The following is a 14725-nucleotide window of genomic DNA, read 5'->3' as shown; positions in this document are numbered from 1 at the left end:
TTTAATATCCGGTTGCCCGTATCCTGTATCCTTGTTGTAGCCTTGCCGCCATGTGCGTGGCGTTGTCCTTGTCATCTGCCGCCCGATTCTCGCTCAGCTTTCGCCACCTCGTGCATATCTGAAAAATAAGAAAAACAAACACGGCGATTAGCGGAAAGTTTGCATAAAAATATATATGTATGTTTGTATATATATGTTTATGTATATGTATGTAGAGAGGGTTGAAGTGGGATTCCGCAGACAACAATAACAAACAAAGAAAAGCGTGAAACTTTTCTAATTTGTGTTCCACGATTCCACAACGTTCCGCGGTGTCATTCACAGTTACTCGCAAGCACACACACTTTAACCAAACGAAAAGCACATGGGGATGCTGAGTTTGAAGTTTCGTGGTGTAGAGAAGCGAGAGAGAGAGAGAAATCGAGATAGAGGGCCAATCGGGAACTACTTTTTGGTGCCTCTTCGCAGTGACGCCGTTAATATTTCATCCTTTGGCATGGTCATGGTTCGTTCGTTCTCCTCTTCGGCTATCCGTTCGGCTCTTGATTTGCGAGTCCTTCGTTTTGCGCAGCCGCTCGCCGATTTCGCGGTAAAAAAAATAAACAGGAATGAAGCAATAGAAGCGAAGGACATGAAGTTGAGTGAGGAACAAAAAAGAGTACTCGTTTTGGAGTAGAAAGAGAAGCAGCACCGTGGTTGCATATTAACGAAAAATATTTTACTAGCATAAAATATTGAAAATTAAGAAAATACACAGACATTTTAAGCACATTTATTATAAGATCTATGTAATATTTCCCCATCCTGCCCACTGTGCTGTTACTTGTACAATTCGCGTAGGTACAACTGTATGTACTTGCAATTAGACTGTGTGGGAGTTTGTGGAATTTTAAGGGACTGATAGAAGGGGAAACAGCGGAGGGGTATGAGAATGTAAAGAGATAAGAGCGGTACCCCTTCCATCCTTATTTTTGCTTGCTTTCCTAAAAAGCTCTCCCATTTCAGCACTTTCTTGCTTTTGAAATCTCCTTTGACCTCCACCTCTCGCAAAAATATGACGTAGTCGTTACGCATGACTAGCTCTATTCTAATAACCGCTGCTGTGGGTCTCCGAGCTTGCGCTTCAAAGAGAGAGAGAGAGAGAGAGAGAGAACAAGAGCGTAAGAGGATGCTGTTGCTTTTCTTGTTCAACAGGCCACTATTAACATTTGTATGCGTGTGTATTTGTACATTCAACAGAGTGGAATTTTTTCCTTCTTATTCGCATGGGTGTGTGTACTTGCGGGTTTCCTTTCTTTTTCCTTCGGCTATTTTTAGGTGTCCGCCATTTGAGGAGCTTCCTAGCGATACTTTTTCTCACGTAAAAATGTTTAAATAATTGAAAAGTTTGAAAAGTCGTTTTTGCATTCGCAATGAGCTCCGATTGTCATGCAAATTGAATTGCGGGATTATGATAAGATACGCGATGGTTAACTACGGTTACATTTTCTTGTTTATCCCTAAAGGGATCAAAGGGTATTATCCGTTTTTACACGGAAAATAATTCGTTTTATTTTAAAGTTTCATGCGAGAACAATAAAATAAATATATTTAATATAAAAATAAAATAATAATATTCGTTATATTTCGCTTTTTGTGCGTGAAAGTGTAAAATCTATAAGGTATTTATATAAGATAAAGTTCGGTGGAAGACATAAAAGAACATGTGTTACACATCCTAACTGAAAAGTGGTACAAAAAATACCCGGAGGATTCTAAAGGGGGCGTGTCAAAGCACGTGTTGACAGCCCAAGGATAAAACCTCAAAAGTGATGGCCAGCCTAATGGGAAGAGAGGAGGAAACGTAGGCAAAGGGAAATGGAGGACAGATGATACCGGATGAGTAATGAAACTCCACTAAAAACTTTGACAAGTTTTCGCAAAACTTTCCACAGAAGCATCAGAAAAAAGTTCAACGAGAGATATCAAAGTTGGAAAAGTATGTTAGGGAAAAATTTTAACTATATGAAGTGCAGAAAGAGGGAAAACCCCAAATTAGTTTTAAGAGCCTTTCTAAGTTAGACTTTTTGCTTTGTCGAAATTTTACGAACATAATAATTTTACGAATAATTCTGAGAAATATTCTTGGTCTTTTTTTTTCGTATGCCTAAATTAGAACCACTTTTTGTCGAAATACTTTCATAAATCTATAAAGATATAATTCTGTAATGATTTGTCTACTTGTTTGCAGAAAACCTTTGCAAGTAAGCCTTAAATTTGTATAAATATTTAATAGTCATTGCCTAAATATAATCCCACCACCCACGAAGCTGAAAGGTATCCACAAAGGTTGAACCCAAATCATTTATAAATTGTCACCTGTCACGCACTGCTTTATAAATGATATGAAGTTTTTCAACAGAAAACCATAAATTTGTCTGGCCTTTCATTGGGTTCTTTGGGTCCCTTTTTATCAGCAAAGAAAAGAAGGACAAACAAATAATGCGAACATCTTTTTAAATGCATTTTTTAACCAAAGAAGTCCGATCAGATTAATGTCCTGTCCTGTAAGCAGTTTTGATTAGCTTTATTTAATGAAATCTCTTAAAGCCAGAGCGATTAAATTAAACAATTCGAAGATAACGAAGTTTACAAGAACAAGCAACTGAGCTGTAAGGAAGGGCCAGCTGGAAAGGATCGTAAAAAACCGAATCCTAAACAAACAAGTCACAGGGTAAAAATCAAATAAAATTAAAGAGTCAAACGAAGCGCACACAGCACACACTGCAGTCTGAAAAGCCACGGGGTTTGGAGTGGTAAGTGGGGGAAAAAAAAGGCTGGTGGGTGGAGATTGGAGCGTGTCTTTGTTGCCACAGCAACACAATCTCACATTTAGTTACACTCCGCCATTTTCATGGCTAGATGGCAAAGGCTAGTAGGGAGTCAAGTATAAAGAGCAAACAAAAACGAGGTAAATTGTGTGAGGCAGCTTTTGAGTCTATACAGTTATTTTCTATTATTGTGTGGTATACAGATTAATATAAATATTAATATTGTTTGGGAACGAGACACCCTGTATACGCGAACAAGTCACCCTTTATCTTTATTTACATTCTTATTTGTCTGCAGCTTCAGCGGAGCTTATCAGCGGAATCAATGTAAGCATCGCACCGCTGTAATTGTCCGCGAGCTTGCCCAGTACTTTTCCAAACTTCTAACTCCCTTCTAACTGTAACTTGTTTACGTCTTATGCTAGACTAATCGTATGGCGTGATTACAGCCAAAGCTGAAGTCAGTCACAATTTTGATCTGCGAGAAAACGTACGCATCGGTGTCGAAATAATTAATATTAAGTGTCTGAACTTAACCAATAAATGAAAATTAACAGTAACACTGGCGGTTTTATTTATAAACATAAAAATTGGTCCTTCGAGAGCCGGATAACCGGAAGTGCGTTTCGTTCGGGCATTTGATTTTGATTATTGGCCTTTTGGCAAACGATAATCTATAGATTCCTACATCGTGTAGAATCGTTCCCTTCTTTCGACCACCATGCGGAGTGTGATTCAACAACGGGGCTTCTGCAAAAGCCAAATTACTCGTGCGCATAATAATGCCTTAAAATTTGTTGATGACATTCAATCAGTGCAAACAATAGTTGTCCGCCTGGCGCAACTACAGGAAAATTATTTGCGGTTCGTACGGCTCTCGGAAGAGCTGTATGCATTTAAATCGGAAGCCGATTGGGAGAACCCTGACGAGGATTTTGACGCATATGAGGACAAACATTATGCTACACACGCTATTCTCAGCAATACTTTGGAGGAGTTGAGACGGGATGTCACCTCAAACAGTATTGATGCCACAGTTCAAGCCGCAGGCACACCCCAGAGAAGTCATGTCGATTTTCAGTTCGAGAGAATTAAACTTCCGACTTTTTCTGGAAATTATGAGGACTGGAAACATTTTTCGGACATGTTTATTGGATCGATTGCTTCCAATTCGAGCCTGACGGATTGCCAACGATTTCATTATTTAAAATCGTACCTTGCCGGAGACGCGCTTGCATTAGTTAAACATATTCCAGTTACTAATGACAACTATCGGGAAGCATGGGAGCGGCTGGAACAGCGATATAACAAACAATCGCTAATTATTCGATCGTTCTTAAACAGTTTCATGAGCCTTCCGAGTGCTATAAATTCAAATATCGGCACAGTGCGGAAAATTGCCGATGGTGCAGACGAAGTTATTCGTGGTCTACGAGCTCTTAATTGCGAAGAGAGGGATCCCTGGCTAATTTTCATTCTACTTTCAAAATTAGATAGCGATACCCGCCAAGCCTGGGCTCAGTGCGCAGAATCCGAGGAAAAAGGTGTGACCATCAACCGATTCTTGAAATTTCTCACATCACGCTGCGATACGTTGGAGGCTTTTGAATTAACTCGATCAACCCAAGCTCGACGCGCAGCTACCACGCACCACGCAGACACGCATCCAAGACGGGAAGAGCCGAAGTGCACATCGTGCCAGCAGAATCACCAACTGTTTAAGTGTCCTCAATTCATCGCACTCGACATTGCATCTCGCCGAGACTTCCTCAAATCAAGAAAGCTCTGTTTCAATTGCCTCAGCCCGGCTCATATGGTGGGCAACTGTACATCGAGGCATACTTGTCGGATCTGCCGCCGCAAGCATCATACTTTGGTTCATGGCTCGTCGCAGCCAATTCAAAATGGCAACAACATTGACACAGCAAGTGTTGACAGCCGCGATCGACCAGCAGTCTCACATGCGGGATCTACAATTGGCCACAATCAACCGCTAGCTCGAGAAGGTCATCGCTTGGGAAGCGAGACTCCCGCGGAAAACAACTTTACGCATCATACTCTGGAGAATATTCCGGCGGCTGGTTCTCAGACTCTGTTGCCAACCATCCTTGCTGACGTCATCGACGCCTGGGGAAACACTACAACCTGCAGGCTGCTCCTGGACACTGGATCTACAATAACCTTGGCATCGGAATCATTTGTTCAGCGAATAGGCGTGCGTCGAACGCACGCACGGATTTCTATTCTCGGTCTCGCCGCCAACAGCGCGGGCGTTACCCGAGGACGCGCACATATCAAGCTGCGCTCTCGTCATTCGGGCCAAACTGTCGAATTGGTCTCGTTCATTCTCACCTCGCTGACGTCATCACTTCCTGCCCAAGTTATTGACACCTCATCCTCTACGTGGAGGCAAATCTGCGAGCTTCCTTTGGCAGACCCAACGTTCTGCACACCTGGAGCAATCGATGTCATTGTTGGATCGGATCAACTTTGGTCTCTATACACAGGAGATCGGAAACACTTTGGTAACGACTTTCCTATCGCTCTCAATACTGTATTTGGTTGGATTCTTGCAGGCTCTTACTCTGCATTCGATGATCACCCTACTTCTGCGGTTACTCATCACGCGGACCTAGACACGATGGTTCGTTCATTCATGGAGATGGACAGCATTCAGCCTAACCAGGCTCTCCTGGACGCCAGCGATCCCACAGAGCGTCATTTTGCTGCCACACACAAGCGCTCGACGGACGGGGTGTACGTCGTCGAGTATCCCTTCAAGGAAAAGGCACCGCCTATTGATTCGACCTTGCCACAGGCCATCAATCGCTTCTTCTCGCTGGAACGCAAATTTCGTCGGTATCCAGAATTGAAGCAGCAGTACGAAGCTTTCCTGGACGACTACTTGCAACGTGGACATATGGAAAAACTGACCTCGGCTCAGGTTGAAGAGTCCCCAGACACCTGCTTCTATTTGCCGCACCACGCTGTCATCAAACTGGACAGTCTGACTACCAAATGTCGTGTAGTTTTTGATGGATCAGGAAAGGACAGCTCTGGAGTATCGCTCAATGACAGACTACATATTGGTCCACCGATTCAACGCGATCTTTTTGGCGTTTGTCTACGCTTCCGGCAGCACCAATATGTTTTATGTGCAGATGTCGAAAAGATGTTTCGAGGCATTAAAGTCTTTAAGCCACACACCAATTTTCAGCGCATTGTTTGGCGCACGACTGAGAATGAACCTCTGCTTCATTTTCGCCTGCTGACGGTTACCTACGGATTGGCACCGTCACCATTTCTGGCTGTTCGAGTTCTAAAGCAACTTGCCGACGATCATGGCCATGAATACCCTGCAGCAGCTCACGCTCTTCTGCACGATGCCTATGTGGACGATATCCCGACAGGCGCCAACACATTCGAGGAGCTTATGATTCTCAAGGACGAGCTTATAGCCCTCTTGGATAAGGGAAAATTCAAGCTACGCAAATGGAGTTCTAATAGTTGGCGTCTTCTGAAATCATTACCAGAGGAAGATAGATGTTTTGAACCTATCCAGCTCCTCAACAAATCAGCTGCGGATTCACCTGTCAAAGTTCTTGGTATCCAATGGAACCCTGGGAAGGACGTCCTGTATCTCAACCTAAAGGGATGCGATGCGACCATTTCTCCGACGAAAAGAGAACTCTTGTCTCAGCTATCAAGAATTTATGATCCGCTTGGACTGGTAGCGCCGGTCACAGTTCTACTCAAGCTAATCTTCCAAGAAAGCTGGACAAGTGTCCTGCAGTGGGACGACCCCATACCTGAAAGTCTACGTACGCGCTGGAGAGCCTTAGTAGAGGATTTGCCAGCACTTACGCAATGCCAAGTACCACGGTATATTGCGTCACCATTTCGAGATGTTCAACTACACGGATTCGCCGACGCATCCTCGCACGCCTACGGTGCGGTAGTTTACGCTCGAGTTGCAGTTGGATGCAGCTTTCAAGTAACTCTGGTTGCCGCCAAAACACGGGTGGCCCCGATCAAGCCCGTATCAATTCCACGTTTGGAGCTAAACGCTGCGTTACTTCTATCTCGATTGCTTTCTATTGTCAAAACATCACTAACAATTCCTCTTTTCAGCACGAGCTGCTGGACAGATTCAGAAATTGTGCTACACTGGCTTTCAGCTCCCCCTCGACGGTGGAACACCTACGTCTGCAACCGAACTTCTGAGATATTGAGCGACTTTCCCCGTAGCTGCTGGAACCATGTTCGCACGGAAGACAATCCTGCAGATTGTGCTTCCCGAGGACTTCATCCGTCAAAGCTTCTGGAGCATCGACTGTGGTGGAAAGGTCCGTCTTGGCTGGCCACACCCACCTCTGAGTGGCCACCTTCTACAAGCAAGTTCAGCGTATCTTCAAGTTTCGATGTCAACACCGAAGAACGAGCCATAAAGCCCACGACTCTACATAACTTTCCTGATGAAAGTATACACGAGTTACTCATCCACAAATTCTCAACCTGGACGCGTCTTATAAGGGTATCTAGCTACTGTCATCGCTTTATTCACACTCTTCGATCCCATCATAGGAATTCGGCACCATTCCTTACGTCTGAAGAGTTGCTGGACGCACAGCGCCGACTTATTCGACATGTGCAACAAAAATCCTTTGCCAGAGAATATGAGCAGCTAGAGAATCGACGCCAGCTTAACGCTAAATCGCATCTTATCCGGTTTTCTCCGTTTCTGGATGATTATGGAGTAATGCGAGTCGGTGGGAGAATCGAGCAATCTACACTCAACTATAACGCCAAGCACCCGATTCTGATACCTAAAGATACACCACTAGCTGGACTCCTGGTTCGACATTTTCATGTCTCCTATCTGCACACTGGAGTTGATGCAACGTTCACCAATCTTCGTCAGCAGTACTGGATTCTGGGAGCCCGCAATCTCGTCAGAAAGGCAGTCTTCCAATGCAAATCCTGTTTTCTTCAACGAAAGGGCACAAGCAACCAGATCATGGGAGAGCTACCAATTCCTCGAGTTCAAGCTAGCCGCTGCTTTCAACACACAGGGCTGGACTACGCTGGACCGATCGCAATCAAGGAATCAAAGGGAAGAACTCCACGCATCGGAAAGGCATGGTTTTCTATTTTCGTGTGTCTCACTACAAAGGCACTTCACATCGAGGTTGTTAGTGAGCTAACTACACAGGCTTTCATCGCAGCCTTTCAACGATTCATTGCCCGCCGAGCGAAGCCTACTGACCTGTATTCGGATAATGGAACAACATTTCATGGAGGCAAGAAAACTTTGGATGACATGAGACGTCTGGCCATTCAACAAGCCAAAGATGAGGAACTAGCAGGATTCTTTGCCAATGAAGGGATTTCTTGGCACTTTATACCCCCGTCTGCTCCACATTTTGGAGGGATGTGGGAAGCTGGAGTTCGCTCAATTAAACTCCATATGAAACGAATACTTGGATCAAAGGCTTTAACGTTTGAGGAGCTCTCTACTGTCCTGACCCAAATTGAAGCTATCCTGAATTCACGCCCGCTGTGCCCAACTGGGGATAATTCTTTGGATCCACTGACGCCTGCTCATTTTTTGACTGGATCTCCGTATACTGCATTGCCTGAACCCTGTCGTCTGGATATGCAAGTCAATCGATTGGAGAGGTGGAATCAGCTGCAAGCCATGGTTCAAGGCTTTTGGAAAAGGTGGCATATGGAATACCTGACATCTCTTCATGAGCGGACAAAGTGGCATCTGGAAACCGAGAATCTGAAGATCGACACACTGGTAGTACTCAAGGAGCCCAATCTACCGCCCTCTAAATGGATTCTTGGCCGCATCACAGCAGTGCACGCAGGAATCGACAACAAGGTCCGAGTCGTTACAGTGAAGACTGCTCACGGATTATACAAACGCCCAATTGCCAAAATCGCTGTACTGCCTCTCTGCTGAACAACCGTTCAGGGGGGCCGGTATGTTTGGGAACGAGACACCCTGTATACGCGAACAAGTCACCCTTTATCTTTATTTACATTCTTATTTGTCTGCAGCTTCAGCGGAGCTTATCAGCGGAATCAATGTAAGCATCGCACCGCTGTAATTGTCCGCGAGCTTGCCCAGTACTTTTCCAAACTTCTAACTCCCTTCTAACTGTAACTTGTTTACGTCTTATGCTAGACTAATCGTATGGCGTGATTACAGCCAAAGCTGAAGTCAGTCACAATTTTGATCTGCGAGAAAACGTACGCATCGGTGTCGAAATAATTAATATTAAGTGTCTGAACTTAACCAATAAATGAAAATTAACAGTAACACTGGCGGTTTTATTTATAAACAAATATATTTCCCAAACTAATTGCTTTCCATCCTGTTTATGACACTGTTTTTTTTTAAGTGTACTCTCGGACAAGTGCCTAGGCTAGGGGACGAACTAAAAACTAGTCGCCGGCTGGGCAAAGGAGCAGTCTGAAAACCAGCAACGAGTAAAATTAATGACATTGTGGGTAAGTCACCTCCAGTCTGGAGTAAGGAGTATGGAGTTCAAGTTGGGCACAAGACTAAGTCAGACCATGGTCAAGCCAGCTGGCTTTAGCTTTATTGGCTGATGCCAGAAAACCCTGTAATGACGTTGGTTAATGGCTGCTCCAAGCCATTAGCTGCGATTTCTAACAGGGGATTTAGTCTCCTCCAGTAAGCCAAGATCAGGAGTGACTTGGATTTAGAAGGGGCAAGAACGCAAGCGTGGATTTGCGGAAATGGATTGCAGTAAACAAATTTATGAATGCTCTTTTATGATTTGACAGAGTTAAAGACCAGTAGTTCATTGACATGTACATGGCTTTAACTGTTAAATTTAATATTGTTACGCACATGATTATTGGTATAAACAGTCCCCTTTTGCTTGCTTAAGATTTTATATGCATTTAAATATATCTTTACTTAATTATCAAATCGGATTTAAAATGCAAGCATATGAATAATATTTAAAGGAAACAAATTGTCCATCCAATAATCTATCAATTATCATTAAGATTTGTCTGCAAATCAGAACAGAAGGCGCGCTCCAATCATCATTATAGCGCTTTACGATCTGTCTCGTTTGCGATGAATGATATAGCCCACTAATTGCAGCAGAGGATGCCCTGCTTTATTGATAGCTTGCGGATTATGCAGATGCCACATGAGGTAGTTTTTTTTTTCTTCTGCATTTTATCTACCGGTTACAGGCGCTCAAAAGACCACGGATCTCAGAGACCAGACTGGAAGACTCGAAGGCTCTTGGCAACAGCGGGGAAAAAAATATAACTTCGTTACCAGGACAGAGAGTCGCTGGCTGAGGTGTCTGTGTGTGCGTTTGTATCTGTGCGGGGCCGATAAGGCTAAGCAAATACGAGTTTTGTAAAGTATTTCAATTTGAACATTCGCTTTTTTCCCATCTTATTTTATGCGCCCTGTACATGAAGCACAAGCTGCAGGAGAAGAAGAAGCGTCCGCAGAAGATGGAGGCTGCGAACAGGAAAGCCAGAAATGAAAAAAGATATTGCATGGCCATAAAAACGAGCCACACGGATACACACCAATACACCGGTACAGTGAGAGAAAAGGACGGGCTTAACAGGCTGGCAGACAGACGGACAAGTGGCCAGACCAGCGCTGCCAGTTTTTTCTGGCGTTTTTTATTTTCATATATATGTATTTTTTGTTTGTTGCTTTTCTCCTTGCTCCGCTGCTAACCTCGAGATTTTCCTTTTTATTTCGCGGGCCTTGCACAAAAATAAAATAAACGGAGGGGGAGAAAAACGCAAAGAGCGGCTGGAAAAATATAAATTAAATGCCGCGTGTGCAATTTGTTGTGGTTTTTAAGTACTTCTGTTAAGTTGACGGTGGATTTGTACGGGCTCAACAAAAATGTGAATTCTTGAAAGTTTATTACAGCATAGATGTGTAATTTATTTATATTTCTATGCTTCAAACCATAGATATAAATAAATCCTAACGTATCTGCTTTGAATATGATTGTAATTGGAAGCTGTGATCCCAAAAGAAGAGTTGATTGTTCATCTACATATATCCATTTACATCAACTTAGTAAATGACCATGTAATTTTACAGTTCCTGTTTAAAAGTTGATTTTCAAACGTAAATATATATATTTTTCTAATTTCGATTTTATGTTTAGTCTGAAAAATGTTTCCTTTGTTTAAACTTTATGCAATTAAAGATATTCTATGGAATGTCGCAACTATGTTGTCTCTGGTTTACTTAAATATTTAATGAATAGTTATGTTTAAAAATAATTATCTCTTACATTTTTCTTGATTTCCGCCGAATTGTTGGAGATTGACAGCGAAATAGCGCGGAATTTTTGCGAAGCGGTTTCTTGGACGGCTTCTTCTTCTTTTTCAGGTTCATCATCTTGCTCTTCTGAGAGACTGAGGAACTACCCCGAAGACCGAAAGTCGAGAAACCAAATAGGAACCGAACCGTTTTGTCCTTTTTTAGGATTTTGTCGAGAAAGTCACCACTGAAAACTGTGTGCCGTCCTTTTACTTTGTAGCCTCCTGAATGGATGCGGCACACACACGCACACAGACGTATCCGGTATCCTGCGAGCCACGTTTTGTCTGTATCCCAATTTTAATGAAACAGCCTCGTGGTCCTTGCACTCTTTCTCCGTTCGTTTCTCTCTTGCCCCCGTCATTGTCTTCTTTTCGATACGATACGATTGAAAAGCGCCGCCTACTACTGCTGTAGTAGGAGCACTACTATTAATTTACTATTACGAAGCGGCGTAGGTTTCCACTATAGTTTACCAGCCATATCCTGTGGCAGGCGCTTCGTCCTGTCTGAGAGTTGAAATCAAACTGCCGCCTAGGTTCGCCGAACCGAGAAAGCCTCGAAAGAGACTCGAAACTTCCAGAGAGCGTCGGAGAGACCGCGAGAGCAGAGAGAGCTTACGCTTGCGCGCGCCAAAAACGAAAGGCGGGAAGGGGTTGGTGCTGGAGGATGCCGGTGGTAGTGGTGGAGAAATCCTCTCGCTCTTCCTCCTTCCCACAGCATTTGGCAAGTTCAACTTGCTCTCTCGCTCAAGTTCAGCAGTGCACAGTGGGACGGACCATCATTCAACTATTCTATTCTATTATTATTATGAAATAATCACCTTAACATAATCGAATTATATTGACATGGTTATAATTTGAACAATTATACGTTTAGTAAAAGGATTTCAGTCCTTGACAAAAACGTATTAATATCTTCCTATCATAGTTTTTCTAAAAACTTTTTATCGAATTAAGGATGGAATAGAAACAACGAAAGATATTAAAGAATTAAAAATAGTTCTCAACTTTTTTTTTAAATTATCTTTACAAATACTCATACAGATATCAAAATAATAGCGTAATAATGTAACTTAAAACATTTTCTAATGACTTAACCCCACAGTGCCCGATTGGGAGCTCTGCCCGTGACAGCAGAGGCTGAAAGCCGGCTACCGGCGAGGGCTGTTGCTCCTTTTTCTTTATTCCACTCTTCCATCAACCATTGCACAGTGGTATCGATAAAGTCGATTTGAAATTTTACTTTTCATTGAAAAATTATACACAAATAAAAGGTTGGTTTATATGTATATCCTAACCATTTTATTTTTAAACAAGCATTTAGAAATTTTGTTTGGTAAATCTTTTACGTTGCCCTACTGTGCGCTTCTTACCTTTTGGCAGCTCCAGCTTCAGTGGATGTCGCATAAGAAACTCTCGCCACAACTGGAGTGCGTAGGAATTGGAGTGGACCTTGTAAACAAAGCTGATTGGGATTCACTACCTAATATAGCGAAATTTGATACTTTGAAATTGGATTAGGGGTAGGTACACAAATTAAAGGCACTTGAATGCCCTTAAAGTATAAACAAAGCTAAACTTTCATAGGAGTGCGCGTCAAGAGAAATCAAATCCAACCAAAAATGTTTTCATATTTTAAATTGATACAAAAAGAGATTTCATTTTGGTACACTTAAACGGATATTTCGATGTAAAAATTTGGGTCCACCCAAAAAAAAATTGCTTGCACATTGTACATATTTATTTTAATAGCTTGCGCCATTTGTCGAATTGCTTTTTATTTTTGATTTTGCTTCGTCTTTCACTCATCGAATAAGACCGCGACTCCAGACTTGTTAACATATAGCCATACATACATGTTGTCTCTCCATCCCCCCTTCCCCTTCCCCAGTTACCACCACCCCCCTTTGAATTGACTACTTTTCGCTGACAACATCCATATTTATTTATGTACATACACATAGGCTTGTTTGGATATTTATGTACAACTGCGTAACAACAACAATAGCACCGGGCCTATGCATAAAACACAACAACTTCAGCATCCATTTCACCACTTATAACAACAAAACTTCTGCTTGACAACCCCGGCGAATAGAAGAAAAGGGAGCAAAGTAAAGAAAATCGCAAGAGAAGAAAAAAGGAAACAAAAGACGCACGCGGTTGCCACGGAACTAAAAACTTTTGGCTGCGTGTGTACGTGAGTTCACACTCTCCTCGGGCGAGAAGAGAAGATGCACGCGAAAAAAAATGGGAGAGGAGCAGCCACCACAAAAAGGAGACAGACAACTCCCACCGACCAAACTCAGCACAAGTTTGCTAATTTAGCCAGTTAGTTACTGTAGCCTGATTCAATTAGTCAGATAAGGACCTTGCTCTAAAAAAGCAAATGCACAAATATATGTACATATATTATTAATACAAAGATACATTAATGTTACATTACATTATTTAACGTGATTCTTTTGGTGTTCTGTGGGTTTGATCATTTTTACTTCCCCTTCTTATTGCTGCTACTTTTCTAATTCCCTCTTATTCATTAAGTGAGCCAATTTCTCAATGTTATTTGGCCAACTGTGCGACAGATTATTGAGCCTAATTGATTGGCGCGTCGTTTTTGACAAATTAATAATAGTTCCCCCACACAACAACAATAACATATTATGTATATAGCGGAGTGGGGTTTATTGATTAAGGGATTAAGGGGCTCACTCCACTTGAGCTCTTGCACTCTTGCAAAATGTTCAAATGATCTATTTATTGAATTAGGGAAATTAAATGAAAATTGAGAAAATGATTGTGAGGGTTTAATTATCCAAAGGTTTATGTTTGTGTGCCATAAACATCTACTAAGATATTAATTTCTCTTTTTTCATTTACTTCGGTTTTTATTTTGTCCAACTTCCCAGCAAATATAATGTTTAATTTAATAATTCAGCCGTGCACAAGTTTTGGCCTGCTATAATAAAGCGAACATCCGTATAGCTAGTCAGTGATTTGCAGATGGGGCATGCCTTGCTACGCTTCAAGTGATCTAGGATGCACTTCTCTCCGAAAAGGTGACCGCATTTAATGGAAACTGCGCGATGTCCTCCGGTAACCTCATACTTCAATTTGCAGATGTAGCACTTGTTCTCTTTGGCGATCTTCTGTAGTTTCATAGACAGGTTCTGCGCTTGATGTGCAATCGCGTCCTGGTCCGATAGCTTCAGTCGCAACTCCTTCGTTATATTCTTCTCCTTGTCCAGCTGCAGTCGCAGATCATGCAAACGCTTTTTGGACTCGAGTCTATCATGGATGATTTCGTCCTTTTCTTTGTTACGTTTTCGCTCTTTAATGACCTCAAAGATGAGTTTTTTCTTGGTCATCTTTTTAATATCTTGTTTATCCATCTCGTTTTCGATGTGAAAAATTATTTGCAAATATTACGGCCGAGTTTTATTTTGAAATACCAGGAATATTTTTTTTGACAGCTGTAAATATGTTGGCAGTGTTGGAAAATTTTGCAACACACAACTATTTCTAATGATCACAAGAAAAATGATTTTCAATCTAGGCAG

At 42.2% G+C, this 14725-nt stretch overlaps 2 protein-coding genes across 2 annotated transcripts; one reads left to right on the top strand and one right to left on the bottom strand.

Moving 5' to 3' along the window:
* LOC27207370 (E3 ubiquitin-protein ligase RNF8) lies at window positions 1-14557 on the bottom strand. The gene is made up of 3 exons (XM_016183065.3): window positions 13124-14557; window positions 12539-12648; window positions 1-118 (listed from the first exon to the last, which is right to left on the bottom strand). The coding sequence occupies exon 1, from the start codon at window positions 14555-14557 to the stop codon at window positions 14087-14089; it is 471 nt and encodes a 156-aa protein (XP_016025193.1). The 3' UTR covers window positions 1-118; window positions 12539-12648; window positions 13124-14086.
* On the top strand, window positions 3532-8778 carry LOC123327076. Its single transcript, XM_044922444.1, has 2 exons — window positions 3532-3890; window positions 4155-8778. The coding sequence occupies exons 1-2, from the start codon at window positions 3532-3534 to the stop codon at window positions 8776-8778; spliced, it is 4983 nt and encodes a 1660-aa protein (XP_044778379.1).
* Window positions 14558-14725: the final 168 nt, after the last annotated feature.

The sequence above is a fragment of the Drosophila simulans genome, chromosome 2L (assembly GCF_016746395.2).
Source record: "Drosophila simulans strain w501 chromosome 2L, Prin_Dsim_3.1, whole genome shotgun sequence".
Lineage (NCBI taxonomy): Eukaryota > Metazoa > Arthropoda > Insecta > Diptera > Drosophilidae > Drosophila > Drosophila simulans.
Note: the sequence above shows the minus strand (reverse complement) of the source record. Positions and strands in the feature narration are given on the sequence as shown.